The following is a 17,618-nucleotide window of genomic DNA, read 5'->3' as shown; positions in this document are numbered from 1 at the left end:
TGTGTGTGTGTGTGTGTGTGTGTGTGTGTTTCCACAGTACATGGATGATAAGGTCATTGGCTGTGCAGAGGAACCTGGCTAGAGTGAACTGGGATCATCAATAGGCTGACCTGGGGCTCCAATTTTGAGCACCAAATCCTGACACAGTGTTGGGGAAGATGAGTCAGAAGGGCCGAGGAGGGTCATGCGATAACCCTCAGGCTGAGCACTTCCTGCTGGGGCTCACAGTGGAGCTGAGGAGAGGGTAGACCATCCAAAGCTGGGGAAACTGTCCTTGCACAGGTAGTGACTCCTGGGGTAAAACAGCTAGCTAACTCAAAACAATAGGGTAGGCCTGGGCCTTCCCAAAATGGAGACATGGCTTGATCAGGAGCCTATCTCTACTTCAGAGCCCCTGTATTCCCTGCCCCAAACTAGAACACAAGCTACATTTTGCTTATGTACCTACAGGAATCTCAGGAAATAAGGGGTAAGGAATGGGTGAGAGGGCTGGACAAAGAAGCAGGCCTCGGGACATGGTTTCGGCTGCCCCAGCCAGCAGGATAAAGGTCTGGGGTGGGAGGGTGAATCCGATAGCACACCAGCAGCGAAGGACCTCAATCGTCCACTGAGGGAGGCCACCTGAGTGGAAGGGAGCCGTCCTCACCTGAAGCTGAGTCAGCACGCAGCCCCCCTGCCAGACCCAGAGTGGGGTGCTTTTCATAGACTAAACGAATGGAACAGCACACATCAACCCCACACTCACCCGGTACCTCTGAGCTCAGTGTCGCCATTCTTCTTGGGATCATCTGTTCCTTGGAGATCCCTGCCTCCTCAGAGTTAAGTCAATGGGATTCCATGGGTAGAGGTAGACTATGGGTTTTCATCTTCGGACCAGAGCCCCATGGTCAACTTTATGTGCTATGCGCAGGTTCTCATAAAACTGAGATAGTCCCATAATGAGCCACTAGCCATGGAATATGAGAATATATCCCTCGGTGACTAGTATTGTTTTACCCCACCCCCACCCCCATCTCCCAGTGAATGTGTGGGTAAGTGGTTGGGATGTCTTGTATTGCTGCTGCTGCTGCTGCTGCTGCTGCTGCTGCTGCTACAGTCCCTACTGCTAGGTGTGGGGACAACTCTCAGTGGTGGGAGGTTGTTGCTGGTCCATAATGCTTTCATCTAAGCTGCCTGGGGTGTGGCCCCCTCTCTAGACCTTTGCTCACCAGCCACTTCCATCAGGTCACCAGAAACTCCCATTGGACCATCAACCCAAACAGACAACGTGAAAGCCAGAGTCACTCCAACAGTCCTAAAGAGAAATGCTAAACTCTACAGTAGTGGCAGAGGATGAGTTGGTTCGGCATGCTATGGGGTGAGTAAGCTTGTCACAGAAGGCTAGGGGCGACTCCTAGCAGGGACCTGGAGCTGGGTAGCCAGCCGGCGTCAGGGCGGGGAATCTACTCAGCTAGAGAGACAGGTTCTGCTAGGGCTGAGAATCCTGGCTACTGCCTTTTCAGGGACCCAGCTGCCAGACCTGCATGGACCACTCTGCCAGTCTACACAGCCTGAAGGCACGCATGTTAAAGACCAAATCAAAGGCTGTACGGTGTCTCTGAATCAGCCCCACTCTGTCTGTCCCTGCCCACCACTGGGTTAGTAGCCCGTCAGAGACTCATGCCTGACTCCTTCCAACCGAGCAGCAGCCTCTAGGCTTCTGCTAAGAGTCCTCAGCAAACTTCCTTGGGGGTCTCTTCAGAACTCGTGAGACCAACCACAGCAACCTCCTTACCCAGGGCCACTAGTGAGATTCCTCTAGTAAGCTCCTGCCTTCCGAATTTGGCCGCCCAGCATCTCCCTGGGGTCCCAGGCTCCACACCTCAAAGTTGGGCACAGGATCCTGGGTCGCCCGTGGAACTAAGGAAGCAGTCTGACTGGATCTGGAATCATTGCTACAGGGGGCGGAGGTGAAAGGTCAGATCGACATGCCTCTGAGAGGTTTCCTACCTGCTCTGTTAATTTCTAAAATTTCTTCCTGGGCCAGCGGGCATGTGTCACTCTGAGTACTGTGGTGTGGAGAGTTTACGACAGATTTACAATAATTGGGAGATCCCAGCTGTGGTGGCCGCGGAATATGCTTCTTTTTTTTCTTTGGTAGTTTCTGCTTAGCCATGGCTAAAGAGTAGTACATCCCAAAATTGTTCACGATGACAGGCACCGGCATGGCAATGGTCAGCACACCAGCCAGAGCACACAACGCTCCCACCAGCATCCCAGACCATGTCTGAGGATACATGTCTCCATAGCCCAGTGTCGTCATGGTGACCACAGCCCACCAGAAGCCGATGGGGATGTTTTTAAAGTGTGTGTGTTCGCTGGCGCTGGGGTCATTGGGCTGTGCCCCTATCCTCTCGGCGTAGTAGATCATGGTGGCAAAGATGAGCACTCCCAGGGCCAGGAAGATGATAAGCAGCAGGAACTCGTTGGTGCTGGCACGGAGCGTGTGGCCCAGGACCCGCAGGCCCACGAAGTGGCGGGTCAGCTTGAAGATGCGCAGGATGCGCACGAAGCGGACGACGCGCAGGAAGCCCAGAACATCCTTGGCGGCTTTGGAGGACAGGCCGCTTAGGCCCACCTCCAGGTAGAAGGGGAGAATAGCCACAAAGTCAATGATATTGAGGGAGTTCTTGATGAATTCCACCTTGTTGGGGCAGAAGACGACACGCATGAGGAACTCAAAGGTGAACCAGACCACGCAGACGCCCTCGATGTAGGTGAGGAAGGCCTCCGTCTCCGCTTCCCGGTAGTACCGCACTTGGGTGCCGTTTCGAACGTTCTCGATTTCGGTCTTGTTCACGATGGGGTTGAAGCGCTCGTGCGTCTCCAGACAGAAGGTTGTGATGGAGACCAGGATGAAGAAGAGGGAGGCAAAGGCCACATACTGTGGGTGAGAAACACAGGGGGTCAGAGTAAAGGCTTCCCTTTCAGAGTGGAGAAACCTGGAGAGCCTCGCAGGCCCAGGCCCAGTGGGCCACACTAGGGACAGGCAATGCACAGAGCCCGTCCACTCCAACACAGCCTAAGCCTACACGCCATGTTATCCTCTTCAGAGCCTAGGGGGTCCGGGGGTGGGGTAGGTGCAGCTGCTGAGCATGGACAGCAAATCCTGCATCCTTGTTCACTTACGGCTCCTTCCCCATCTGCCAGCCAAACACTGATGCTCCTGGATCCAGCAGAGCCATAAAGGAGAAGGAGCCTGGCTCTGTTAAGGTTGGCTGTCACTGAATACAAATACTCTCATGAGAAATGAAAACAAAAGGGGGGAAAATCCTCAAAAGTTTGTACTGTGTTAAGCCACTGAAATCTGAGGTGTTTGTCATGGTTGGCTATGCTGACTGTGACTCTGGGACTGGTGTGTGCAAAGAGAGACAAGGAAAGTGCTCTACTGGCATCAGGCTCCTGGGGGCTGTACCTGTTTCCTCTGACTCCAGTCTGCTTGCTTCAAGGGGGTCCCCACCCACCCCAATCAGCAGCAGATTGCTTTAGCCTTCGTGTGGGTGGGCACGGGCACCCTTCCTCCATACCAGGGGTGTGTTCTAGGAGTCCCTGTATGGCTTGGTTGGGTGGACAGTGGGGCCTGGAGCCCAACCTGCCGAAGGATCTGGGTACCAAGAACTAAGTGGATCTTCCAAACCATGTTCTGGGCTGCAGGGAGGGAGGAAGAGGAGAACAGGAAAGAGAGCACTTTAGAGCGCCAGCAGACTTAGGAGGTCCTGCTGCACCCACAGGCAGGAGAGAGACCTGGGTAAGCTGCATCCTGCTGGTTTAATAGCAATGCTATTCTCAGAACCTTTGCTCATGGGTTACTCTGAGATACAACCCCTCTGCAGTCTTCCTTCCTCCCTTGCTTCCTCCTTTCCTCCCTTCTGGGCGCTTACCCACCTTTCTCCTATTCACGCACCCATCCGGCTATCTGCTCATTCTTTCTTCCTTCTATCCTCTCCCTCTCTTTCTTCTATTCAAACTGTCCCCATTCTTCCTTCTTCTGTTCTCCCTCTCTTTCCTCCCCACCCCCCCACTGCTCAGCAGCCTGTGGTTCCCCCATCCATCCTCTCTTCCTGACTCTGTTCACCAAGCACTGGCACAGAGAGAGATAAGGCTTCTCTCCACCTCTCAGGGGTTCCCCATTCCGCTCAGGAGGAGACACACATGGACCCTCTGCAAAGCAGTGGGTTGAAAATAGGAGCCCCTCCACCCCTTGAGGCATGCAGGGCTGGCAAGAGTGGAGGGAAGTAGGGCAGAGAAGAGGTCTTCTGACTCCAGGAAGCTCTTCTCTGGGGATCCAGCTCTTCCAGACCTGGGATGCATGGAGGACAAGCCAGGAAAGCAAAGGAGAGGCAAAGGGAGAGCCATCCACCTCCAGCCCCAGTTCACACAGCTCTGTGGCCTTTCCCAAGTCACCACATCCTTGAAGCAAAAAAAGAAACATCCTCATATGCTGTGTAGTAGGACTTGGTCTCTCCTGGGCCTGCCTTAGAGCTTGGCCTTCACAGCCTAGACTCCCTAAGGACAGGTCAAACCCCCACACCCCACACCCCAGTAGTGAGCCCTGCCACAGCCTTTTCCTCTGTATCCTCTCTCAACAGGGCCATTGCTATCGAAGCTGGCTCTAGGCTTCAGTCTCTGCCACATGGCTACTGGTCCCAGAGCTGCCCCGGCCAATGGCCACACCACCCACAGGAAAAAGTCCAGAGAGTCCCCAGCCTGACACACCAGGACCAATGTGCCCTGGCTGTGCTTTTCTCAGGGTCCTCACCCTACATGTACCCAACAGGTTCGCCCCATGCACCTCTCTGCCACTCTGACCAGAGTGTCTCACCACCACTGTGATTTTGCATCCAAGGCTCCTTCTTCCAGAGAGACTTCTGGCCTTAATACACACTCTGTGTGGAAAACTCCCATGCATCCTCAGTGCCCCGTTAATAGCCCTTCCCCCGGGGTGAGGCTCCCACTGGCAGCTATGGTACTCGGGAGGCAGCTTGCCAAGGCACTCCTCAAGGAATCTCTACAACCACCCAGGGAAGCCACGAGTCTGTCTCCAGCGATGGCTCGTTAGTGTTTGCAAAGGCTCAGGAGAATAGCTCAGACAGGGCGGTGATGTCCCAGGAGTCCCACAATCCCTCAGAGATCTCTCAGTTGTCCCCTCACAATACTGATCTTCATGGGGACATGGAGGTCCAGAGAAAGGCCAGCTCCTATTAAGATTAGCATAGAGAGGCTGAGGAGATGGCTCGGTTGGTAAAGGGCTTGCCACACAAGCACGGATCCTGGAATTCATCCCCAGAACCTGTGTTTTAAAATAAAAGTTAGAGGTGGAGGGATGGCTCAGCAGTTAAGACCATTTACTGCTCTTTCAAGAGCCTAGATTCAATTCCCAGAATCTACACGGTGGCTCATAACATCTATAACTTCAGTTCTAGAGAATCCAATGGCCTCCACAGGTACCATGTATGAACGTGGTGCACATACATTCCTGCAGACAAACACTTGCACACACGCAATACAACTGAAATAAATCATTAACAAGAACAAAAAGAGTCAAATGTGGTGGCATAGGCTTGTAATCCCAGAGCTGAGGGGCAGAGACAGGTGGGCCTCTGGAGCTCACTGGCCAATCACTGTAGCGGAATCGGTGAGCCCCCCAAGCGAGAGACCCTGTCTCCAAAAAGTGAGAGTACCTAAAGAAGATATCAGAAATTAATACATGCAATACACACAAGGTTAGCATGGGGAAACCCCTGCTTATCAAGGCTCGAGGTGCAGCCTGGGCCCCACTGCACTAACAGTGGAAGCTAGAGGGTGGGAAGCAAGAGCCAGACAGAGCTAGACAGAAAGACTCCATCAGGAAGGGCCCTGATAGACTCCCTGACCTCTGCCTTCTCAGCCTCTGCTGCCATAAAAGCCAAACCACTACTAAGCAAGCACAGGGCCCCGAAGACCTCTGGGCGCGTGGGGATCCTTCCTGGGCTGTTGAAGAAGTAACTTCTGGAGTGCTGAGACACCCAGTGTTCCATTAAGCTTAGACTAGCAGGAAAGCAGCCAGGACCCAGCCAAAGCCAAAACAGCTCATCCCTTTGCCAGACCCAAGGTTGGGAGGAGAGAGGAAAAACTACCAAAGTTCCAGGATCTACTATGTATCCTATCTTGGTAGAACAGGCAGTCATATCCCTACCGTGTCCAAAAGGAAAGGCGAGAACAAAGGTTTGGGGACCAAGCCAAGGGCTTCAAAGAGAGTAAGGGAGTTGAGACAGGCCCGGCTTATCAACTCAGACAATAAGCTCTCTCACCACCAAGCTGCCTGAGTTTTACTGAGAAGCCAGCCCTGGATCGAAAGTTGACTATGGGCCCCTCTTCCCAGACCCATGAAAGGCAGAGGTGACTAGATCCAACTAGATGTGATTGTGGCTACACCTTTGTGGATCCTAGGCTTTGGTACCCAGACTCAGTCACTCTGGAGCAGAAGCAGCCCTTTGAGGATGGACCAGTGATGAGATTATCCTTGGGTGGTCCAGTCTGCATCCTATGTAGCCTTCAGCCTTTGAAACCTTGGTAGAAAAGACCTCATAGTATTCAGTATTTAGAGAGCACAGCTAAGACCAGGGTGGGGAAGTGGTGGTGGCAGGGCAACACACACAAGCACGGTGATTATTGACTCTAGACAAAGAGGCAAGCTCTTCCTTGATAGGCCTGGGACAGCAAGTTTTAGAGTAATGCTGGTGTTATCATCCACAGGGCAAGCGCTGGGACCTGTGCCCTATATGAACTGTGTGCCAAGTCACCCACAGACCATAGATTCAATAACCCAGAGTACACACTTAGCCAATGTCCTAAGCTCAGACACGAGGGCATAGGTGTAGAGAATATAGCTCAGTTCCTGGCCCACACAAAGAAGACAAGAGCCAACTCACAGAGACTTCAACACAGTATGCTACCTCACACCAACCTGTCACACCCCGGTAGTGTGCACACAGACAACTCATGTGTGCACACCCAGAGCAGCACATGAAGTAGTGCTGGAACCACATAGCACACACACACACACACACACACACACACACACACACACACACACACACACACACACCAGGCACTTCAGCCTTAGGCACCCTCCTACCCTCCTGGCAGTTTCCACACAGCTCTCTGCCTGTCTCCACCCCATCCCCGCTAGGGGGCGACTGAGTTTCCCACAGCTCGGGCAGCTCAGTCTGTCTTGCCTCTGCCCCCTCAGCCTTCCCTGCCACCCTCAGACTGCCATTCCCGTGATGGTGGCTCCTTATCCATTCTTTTCCCAGAGCAGCTGAGCCCTACCATAGTCAGGACCAGGTCAGCTGATCCCCCTGGGACTATGACGTGAGGATGAAGAGCTCTGTCAGGTAGCCCAGAGGTAGCTGTCCCCCAACCTGGCCAGCGAGGTGGCTGCCTTGTAAAATTCAGGACACTCAGCAGCAACTGCTTGATGGTGCTATACAAATACAAGCTGGTAGTTTCTGGCTCTTTTTATTTTATTTTTTTCCCCCAGAACCAAATCACAAACCATGAGACCCACCAATTGTGTTCTAGAAAGTGGTAGCCATAGCAACAGAGCAAGGCATCCCATTTCTATGGTAACCAGGATGGTGAGGCTGTTGGCTGTAAAGTCAGACAAACCTACTAGGGATCTGTTGACTTAAGATGTTTTAGAAATCACCAAGTTATTTTTATCACAGCCCCACCCCTGAAACCATAAATTGGAAAGGCAACCTACTATCTATTGAAATGACCAATATGTGCTATGACTTTCACTTATGAATTATTTATGCCACGCTTGCCTTTAGAAAAAAATGTGCTTGCCTTTCAGAGCTGTTCAGGGGTTCACCGTGGGGATCTGTGTTCCTACCATCTGCATTTCAGGAACAGGCTCTGGTCAGAACACACTACAGAGACTGACATGACGCTCAGCCACTCACTTGCTGTGTGACCTTGACCAGTCCCAGTCTCCCCTCCCTCAACCATGAAAGTGAGAGCAAGACTTGGCCTCTTTCAGAGATGCTGCGGGGGATCAAGGTTGCAGGCAGTAGGAGCCCATGATGGCTAATCAGGCCCATGTCCAGGCTTCAGGCTCCCAGAAACTGCAGGTCAGGTTTTCTGCCTAATGGGATCCACCCCACGGTGGTGCATAACACCCATCGAAGTCAGTGACGAAGAGCAGACAGGACAGCCAATTGTCTTAAATAAAGTGTCAGTTGAGTTGGGTTTAGAAACTGAATTAGTCTCATCTGGACTTCCTTAGGTTGGGTACATCCACAGTGTACAGGGGGGGCTACAGTCTTGGAGAGCTCGAATTCTTTCCATTTGTTTGTTTTATCTCCAGCCTCCAGCAGTAAGCCCAGGGAGGCCCCAGTGCTCTGATGGGTCCTGATGCCTGCTCCCCACTCCTCCCTTGCTGGCACCTGCTCAGGGAGCAGTAGGCGGAAGGAGCTCCCTGCAGGGCTCTGAGATGGTAAGAGCTGGGGAGTGTGTATGCATGGCAGAGTGTGCCCTCGCGGCAGCCTGTTTGGAAAGTCTGTGTGCTGGGAGAGGCATCCAGGAGAGTCCCATGTACTGGTGGTGTGCATGGTAAAAATGTCACCAGTGTATGTGAGTCCACTCTAGGCTCAGGGAGGTGGCTATGTGCAGTGTGTAATTCTTGTGTGTTGGAGAAGTGTACTTGGGGATACACATACATACATGGGGCTTACATGAGGTGTGGTATGTGCATAAGGGTGCACATATATAGCTTGTGTTGTCTATGGTGTGTTTGTGTGCAAGGGGTAGGCACGTTCAAAAATAAGTGTGTGCGTGTGTGGGTTGTGGTGTGTGTGTACATGGATAGACCATCTCCTGGAGAGACCAGTGTGAGGCTGGTATGTCAAATACCAAGTGGAGATTCAGCTCATAATCCAGACACTTTTCCACACCAGAAATGGTCACTCACGCACCAGTCCAAGAAGGAAGAGACCAGTCGAGTAGGGGTAGAGGAAGGCTCAGCAGAGAGGCACGGCTGAACACAGTCGTTTTCTGAGCCGCTGGCCCAGCATTCTCCATCCAGAGCTGAGCCAAGGTTAGGAAAGGTAGTTCTCAAGTCTCATAGAAGTCAGAAGCCAGGACAGACACCACCCCCTTACGGCTCTATCCTTGGATATTTCTACCCATATCCTGACTGTCGTGCCACTGAACTTATGGTGTCTTGAGCTGATTTCCACTCAGAACTGTAGAAATGTGGATCTTAGAAACTCAGGACACTGAGACAGAGGTGACCTATAAGGTCTTCTGTGAAAAGCCACCCTTTGGGCAAGAATGCAAATGGAGGCACAGCCCGGGGCGCGAACTACCTAAGGCAAAGGGCAGAGATAGGACCTACAAAGCCTGAGGGGTCACACGAGGCTCTGGCACAGGGTTCTTATCACGATGAGCTCCGAGCCTTTGCTCAGGCAATGCCCTACCATGACTCCCTCTTCCAAGACTTTTGGTTCCAAGTGCCCTGGCCCTCTCTGCCCTGGGCCAAGAGTGGCTCAGGTCCTTCTGTCAAAGGAGGCGGCAGCTGAGCAGAAATTACATGACCTTGACATCAACCGGCCTGAATTTTAGTTCCAGTTCTACTGGGTGGCTTTGGGCAGCTCCTTGATCCTTTCCATGCGACAATGATGGAACAAGACTACACACAGGGACTAGTGAGATGTGTTGTTGGGTAAGGGCACTTTTCCACAGGTCTTACAACTTGGGTTTGATCCCTGGAGTACACATAGTTGCAGGAGGAAACCGACTCCATCTGACCTCTACATACATGCAAGCTGTGGCTCACGTGTGCACGTATACCATAGCTAAGTAAATGCAAAGTGGGGGAGGGAAAGGGTGGGGAGAGAGGGCACCAATGCCAAGAAGGAAGCAGGGACAAAGAGACATTCAAATGCATTGCCAGCCCTGCCCAACCTGCCCAGCTCACCATCTACCTGGACCATCCACCACTGCCCACTGCTCAGCATCAGAGAAGCACAGCAGCTGGCAGCCAGAGAAAGGAGTCTACTGATCTGGTAGTTACCAGGGAAACTGAGGCACAAAACACCACCATACCCCTCAGAGGACCAGGTCTACTCTCAGCCCAAGGCCACTTCCTATCCTTCCAAGTCATGGAGGGAAACAGTCTGACAAGGCCAGCCTTGGTCCCAGGGTCAGTCTGTGTGCTTAAGGCATGGCCTGGGGGCGGGGGGGGTGCATTTGACAAGCTAGGGCAAAGGGCCCCAGGGACTTAGCAACAAGGACAAAGCAGTGGACCCAGACTCTGTGGGAATGTGAACAGACAGCTGAAGATAGACCCCTTTCAAGGAAGAATCTGGCGGGGTGGGGCAGGCAAAAAGAAGATGAGACGGGCTCATGTGACCAGGGTGGCAGTGGAGGCTTTGGGAAGACTGAGAATGTAGATGTACAAACGCAGAGCCCTGACCCACCCAGGAAGGAGTCTTGGCTCAGCAGATATGGACAAGAGCGAGATATTCTTTTCATTTAATGTCCCAGGTGGCCTGGAGGCCCCCAGGTTCACTTGGCATTTGGGATTCATGAAGCAAGATGAGACTGGCACTTCACATAGCTCTAATCTGATGTTCAAGGAAGCACAAGAAGAGAGAAGCTGGAAATCAAAGCTATCTGAGATAGCAGAGACCTGGGGATGGCTTCCATCCGGCACAGTGTTCGAATCCCAGCTCTGCCACACATAGTCTGATAGGGGGGTGGTAACCTCTGGGAAACTTAGTCCTGTGGGCCTTAGATTGGAGCCGTGATAAACACACTTCAGGAACTAAGACACAATTGAGGGGAACAGAGGAAATGCCCTGAGGCCTGGGGTATCCCCAGATTCAGGGAAGAATTAGTAGGTACAGAAATCACCCAAAGTGCCAGTCCCCTGCTCTGTAGAACAAGAGTCAGACCAGTTTCTCTTCTAACACAAGGTTTAGGGTTTTGTTTGTTTGTTTTTTTCCCAAATTAACAGAGAAGGAGGAGAAGAGCTAAGACAACAGCTAAGGGAAGAGATTTTTTTTTCTCCTGAATTCTATTTGCCACCTGCCTACTATCTACAGATCAGCAGCAGGAGACAGCCTTCTCCTCACGAGAGCTGACGGCAGAGTCTCCGTGGCCTGTACTGCATGGGCCACTCCAGCTGTATCCGAGGCCCAGCACTAAGGGGCATAGTTCTTAGAGGATGGAGACCCAACACCCCAGGAAATACAAGCTTTCTGCTTTGAGTGCCTGACTTGGGGCTGGGAGGACTTGGGGTTCGGGGTGAAGGACAAACAAGGTCACAGGGCAAGTGGAGGCTGAGCCATTGCTGCCCGCGAATTTCTATCCCAATTTCTAGCCAAAGGGTCTCCAGTGGGCCCTGCTCTTCTGGTGGTTTCCACACACTGGCATGGAAAGCTCTGCCAACCCAGCAAGACATTCTGTTCAGGGGAGCGTGAGGTCTCTGGGGAAGGACCCTGACCCTAAAGTCTCTGAGTTCTCAGTGGTAGGTCAGGTCCCACTCTGCCCTAGAGCTTCCCTGTGTCTCATCAGTTCCTTTAAGCAGCCAGATGGACACGGCCATGTGACACAAGTCATTATGGTGGTGTCTCTGTGAGCCCATCTGGACACTCCAGCGTGGCTCCAGCCTTAGTCCGTGTGACAGACAGAGGCATCGGGGGACTGTGGCCTCACTGTCTTACTGTGTCCCCCATGTTCAGAAGAGGCCTGAGCCGCTCTCCTTGAAAGCATACTGAGAAACAGGCAGTATAGGTGACAGGAGGCTGCTCTCACCTCTCCAGTGACATGTCAGACTCAGAAGCACACCACTGTCCCACATGGGACCTTCCTCGGATACCGGGACAAGTGTGTCTCCCACTGTATGGGCGCCTCTGCTTGCCGTCTGAGAGGCATGAGTCAGCGGCCCTCCTGACTGCCTGGGAACTCAGCTAACTCTGGACTGTTTTTATCTGTTTTCTCTGGAGTCTTACACACTTCAAACCTTTTCCAAACCTTAAAAAAAAACAAAAAACAAAAAACAAAAAAACAACCTAACCACAGACTGGAATAAGATAAACAGGAACTGAATTCCCCAGATCAGGAAATAAGGAGTACCCTGTAGAACCTTCAGAGGGGGCATTTGTGATCCCCTCTGCAAGTGAGCCTGCAACAGAGATTTCTGTTGGTGACCACCTGCAGTGGGTCACTGACATAGCCACTCACTCGGCCTTTGGACACCTCCAAGAGAAGGATTTATCTCTTGTCTAAATCCACCTCCACCCCTTCCTTTCTAGCGCTGCCCTCTCGAGTGGACAGAACAGTGACAGCCTATCCGGGGAGGTGCTGGGACCCAGCTGAGTTGGCCACCCTCCCACCACACTTCCACATGCCAGCTTCAAACCTTCTCAAGCCAGCTCAGGCCTGCTGATGCTAAGTACCCACATTAGGTGGCCAGGGCTGGCCCATGCTGCCCCTATGCCCCCAACTACCGCAGTCACAGCGGCACACAGCTCTATTGAACGTCCTTATCCTGCATGCTCACCAGAGCACAGCGCTCGTCATTTCTCTCTAGGAAACTTTTTAAGCCCCGTTTTGCAGAAAAAGATAATGTAGATTCTGTGTGTCCCTGAGACATGTGCACCTAAGATGTGGCAGGCAGGGCTTGAAAACAACTTTCTCAAAAAACTCTGCACCCCTCCACTTACTCTTTAGACCTCATTTTCACACTATCCCAAGTTGCCCTCAAGGAAGACATTAGTCTCTTCATAACAGTGGTGGCAGCAGTGGACACAGCTTTCTGTCACTTACTACTTATTTTCCCACTTTGAATCTCATGTGAACAACACACACACACACAGGAAACAAACTGGGTCATTACCAGTGTAGTTTCAATTGTCTTCATTCCACATATGAGAAAACTGAGGTTCTGAGCTCCATGAAAGAGATAGAAAAGAAGTTTATTAGGAATCCACTAGGGAAACTTGCTCCAATGTCTACTTTATGTCATATGGGATCCAGACTCCTGTATGTATTTGTGTGTGTACGTGCGTGCGTGCATGCGTGCGTGCGTGCACGTGTGTGTGTGTGTGTGTGTTAGTGCAATAAGAGGTGACTCTAGGACAGCAGGCACAGAGAGGGCAGTGGACATTGCCTACGAGGGGCCACTGGTGAGTGCTCACAGCCTGTGCAGGATACTGAATAGGGGAAGCAAACATAGATCGCAGGTGAGCTGACATTTATTAAGCAGCTATGCAGAGAAAAAATGTACCTACAAGGGCCCAGAGGGGAGTACACAGGATATCCAATGGGCCTTTATCAAGCCCTGGGGCTAGAGTGGCTTCCAAGAGGAAGCACTGGTGTGCACAGAGGCCACTGGATGAGCAAAGAATGCAGCCGATTTTCTGTGGGGTTCCCCCGGGGTTCCGACACTACCAGCTGCTCCTGACCATGCAGTCCCTTCTGGTATAGTTTGTGGGACCCCATGGCCTCCTGATAGCCTTTTCACTCCTTCTCTACACCCTTCCCCCAGCTGCACACTTGAAGGATGCCCTGGCTCCTCTTCTCCATCTCCCCATCACCCCTGCCACACACACAGGCTGATTCAGTTATGACTCCAATTCTGTTTCCCGTCAGGAGAACATCACTCAGCACATTCCCGAAGGCTTCCCTCCAGCCCAGCTTTTCCCCTGAATGCAGGTCTCCTGCACCCACCTCCCTGGCATCCCCAAGTGGTGTTCTAGTAACTCACTCAAGCTTAACCTGGCAGCTAAACTCTCGAGCACCCGCCACCCCCGCAGGCTTCTCCAGCTCCATCCTTCCAGGACGTTCTTGCCAAAATCCTCGCAGTCAGCTTCAGCATCTCTCTTTCTGTGGCACTTCACATTTAATCTGTAAGGAAACCCTGGTGGTTCTGCTTAAACCCAGCCCCACTTTGAGCCCTCCCTACCCCCGCAATGCTGCCACCCATGCCCCCCACCCACGCCATTATCTTTCCAATGGCTTGTGGCCATGGTCTCTGGGCTCATCTCCTGTTTCCCACACGGCTGCAGCACACACTCAGCTGTGTCAATTCTCTATAGAGCGTTCAACGAAGGCTCCCATTTCTCCTGTAGATCGCCCTGCTTGATCTGAGCTCATGTCCCCTTCTAGCCTTCCTTCCTAATAAAATGCATATTGTCCTTCCTGCCCACATCTGCATCCTCAGACATGCCCCTCAAACATTTTGGATACATGTCTGCTTTGGGGCCTTACATCAGCTGTGCCCTCTGCCCAGAACACCCTTTTTCTCAGCATCTCTGTGGTCCGTTCCCTCGCCATCCGATGAGGTTGAAATCTGAACCAGCCTCCCCAGTAAGCTGACTTTCCTTATTCTTTTTCTTTCTTTTTTTTTTTCTCCCAGGGTACTTGTGAATCATCTTACACTAACACCCAGGCTTCACGGAGATGCGATTTACATACAATAACATTCACCCACATTCAGAGTCCAGTCGGATGGGTATTAGCGATTCACGTGCTCTCAGTTTTTGTAAGGATGCAAGTTCTCGGACGTAGCTGGTTCCAGAAATCTTGCCTGGCTTTGCCTCAGGTCCAATCAAGTTTTCTAATTAGTAGGAGAAAGAGAAACCCTTCCCCAAATTATAGAGCACCATTTTCCCATCTGTGCAGAAGTGGCCATGGCATCTCCTGATCTGTGGGCCTGTCAGTCCTCTGTCTGTATGCTGGGCACAGCTTCTCCCTGCAGCCTTCTGAGGAAGCAAGCTGTTGCTCCTGTCTACACATGATGAACATATGATCGTGGGTTCACAGGTACCACTGCTGTCTGAGTCCATATGGGCTTTGTTACAATGACAGCACATCTATTTCCAAACTCACAAAAGCATCATCTCTCTCCACAAATCTGTGGCTAAAGTGGCCACTAACACCCTCTGTAACCATCCTCTAGACCCCCATTGGAAACAGGCACACTCAGCCCCCACATGTTGGGCAGTCGGGTAGGCTCAGGTGCTAAGAGCAGACCCAGGTCTGTACTGGCAACTGGGGTGCTCACTGACAGCACACCTGTATACAGTGACAGTGGGCACAACCCCTTTCATCTCTTGACAGTGGGAACAGCCGCTACACAAAGGCCTCAGTGTCCATCCGACACAAGCATGGCATGTGTCACCCATGGAGGCGAACACAAGGTGACCATGGTACCTTTCCAGCGAGGACGCCGGGCAGTTGAAGGTGTTTATGATGTTGCTCAATGGCATTTGGCCCATCTACGGGACAGGACAGCAACAGAGGAGGGAACTCAAAGCCTGGATTCCGGGTGCAAGATCAGGGACTTTGAAATCTGGGCACCAGCTCTGGAATCTGGGGCGCACGCACAGGGAGGTGATGAGACCATGTCTATTCCCAGCATCCTGAGATCACTCAAGGTGAGGAGAGACATGGGCTGTGTGACTCCTTGTGCCACCCACTCTCTCCCCACCCCACACCCAGGCCTGGCCCAGCCAGTCTGGGCTTTAAAAAGCACGAGGAAATGTCACTTTCCTTTTGAGGAGGTGTGAAGGGAGGAGATGGCCTGGGGAGTTTAACAGTCGGTTTATTCAAAGGTTGGGAACACTGACAGCCAGTGACAGTGTCTCCAAATCCTGAAGCTTGTTTTGTACCCAGACTGGACCCAAGTTCCTTCCTCAGCAAATGCAAACATGCCCTGTGCCAAGCCAGAGGCCCCAGCCTACCCTACATCTGCACCAGGGTCTGCCAGAGAAAGCCTGTGGGACTCCTGCATCTACCCAAGCTAGGACCAGGACTTAGCCAGAGTTGGCTTTGGGTTTGGGGTCTAGCATCCAGCTGCCTGAAGTTGAGGGGCTGCTGCTTGAACAAGCACCACCCACTCTGACAGGCTGGCTCTTGGAAGCTGGCTGGGCTCTGCCATAGACTGCTGACTATTTAGCCTGGGATGGACAAATGTGGGTGGATACCTCTTGGGAGGAGAAAGCTCAGAGGACATCTGCCTCCCCCCATCCCCGGATGTAGCCTTCAAACATTCAATCATTCAGCCATTAAAATAGTATATTAACTGAGTACCAACTGTGCATTGGACATCACATGACATAACTGCCTTTGGAAATAACATCTTTAGGTAATGCTTCCAACACGACGCCGTCAGACACACAGTAGGTGAGCACTGGTGGCAGCACCTTCTGAGCCACACCCACCTTACATACCCTGTGTTGTGTCTCATTTAGCCCTACACTGACTCTAAGGCTCGCTTAAAGTTGTGTTGTCCCCACCCCCATGCACGTGTTGTATGTGAGCATGCACGTCCACATGTGCCAGGGAGGTCACAGAAGGACATTCAGTGTCTTGCTTGCTCTTTTGCTCTCCTTGTTCCCTGGAGATTGGAGGGGGTGGGGGCATCTCTCACTGAGTTTGAAGCTACACGGGCAGCCAAAAGCATCAGAAATCCTTCCATCTCCACCTTCCCCAGAGCTGGGTACAAGCTGCTTGTGTGGCCACACCCAACTTCTTCTATGCTGGTGCTAGGGATTTGAACTCAGGTCCTCCTCCTTGCACAGCCAGTGTTCTTATCCACGGGGGGGGGGGGCATTTTCCTGGAGGCCATGGATACCTTCTGAATTTTACAAAGGAAACTGGGGCTCAAAAGACACTAAATAAGTTACCCATCCATGGTCATATAACCCGGTAGCGATGACACAGTCAGGACTGGAAACTCGGCTTCCCCCCACCTCCCCTGGCTCCAGAACATCTGCTTTTGACCACACTCCTATCACCCAATAGACTTTTTACTGAATGAATGGGTTGATGAGGTGACACTGGGTTGGTGCAAGTGTGTGTACATGTGTGTGAGTGGGGGGGAGCACGTGTGTGTGGCTGTCTGGGTGTCTGGATGTGGGGCTTTTTTTTTTATGGAAAGGCTTTCCCTTGTTGTCTTGGTCTTGTGTGTGCAGGAGCTATACTTAGCTGCAGCCGTGACTGTAATGAGCAGTTAGCTGCACACCAGGCACTCACTGGGACCTGGTTTCCCAGGGAGACTGCTGGGGCCAGTGTATGTGTATGTGTGGGGTGTGTGTGTGTGGGGGGGTGTGCAGCATAGTGCTTGGGAATGCTAGAATAGAGCTGAGGGCTGCTGCTGGTGGTGGTGGCTGGAGCTCACATTACTGTGCTTTGTGCAAATGAACAACCTCAGCTCTGGCTGGAAAAGCATGCTCCAGACTGCAGCACCAAAGCCTTCATGCAGGTCCTGCGATGTTCACTAATTGGCCAACCAGTCTCACGGTCCCTTTATTGACCTTGCCAGGTCACTGCTAGAGTCTGGGGATGTTAGGAAAAATGGCAGGAAGATGGTAGAACTTAGTCTAAGCTCTGGTCCTTGGGAAGACCTCATTCTTAGTGCCTCGTCCCCTGACGGGGGGGGTGGGGGGAGCTCACACTGCCTTCACTGCTCACCCAGGCTGGTGACCAGGAGAAAGGAGAAATAGCGCTACCCCTCCCCCCAAACAGAATGAAATCATAGCATGCTCACTGTGGCCAGACAGCATCCCCATCTGCCTTCCAGT

At 52.2% G+C, this 17,618-nt stretch overlaps 1 protein-coding gene across 2 annotated transcripts in view; it reads right to left on the bottom strand.

Annotated features, from left to right (window-relative positions):
* The window catches only part of Kcnc1 (potassium voltage-gated channel subfamily C member 1), a 41,795-nt gene that overhangs the window by 8,349 nt on the left and 15,828 nt on the right, over positions 1-17,618 (bottom strand). For both annotated transcript variants that reach the window (XM_021167847.2, XM_029480081.1), the window contains exon 2: positions 1,990-2,923. In XM_021167847.2, coding sequence (XP_021023506.1) covers positions 1,990-2,923 — 934 coding nt within the window. The remainder of the gene's footprint in view (positions 1-1,989; positions 2,924-17,618) is intronic.

Source organism: Mus caroli, chromosome 7 (genome assembly GCF_900094665.2).
Source record: "Mus caroli chromosome 7, CAROLI_EIJ_v1.1, whole genome shotgun sequence".
Taxonomy (NCBI): domain Eukaryota; kingdom Metazoa; phylum Chordata; class Mammalia; order Rodentia; family Muridae; genus Mus; species Mus caroli.
This window is presented reverse-complemented; position numbering and strand designations above follow the sequence as displayed.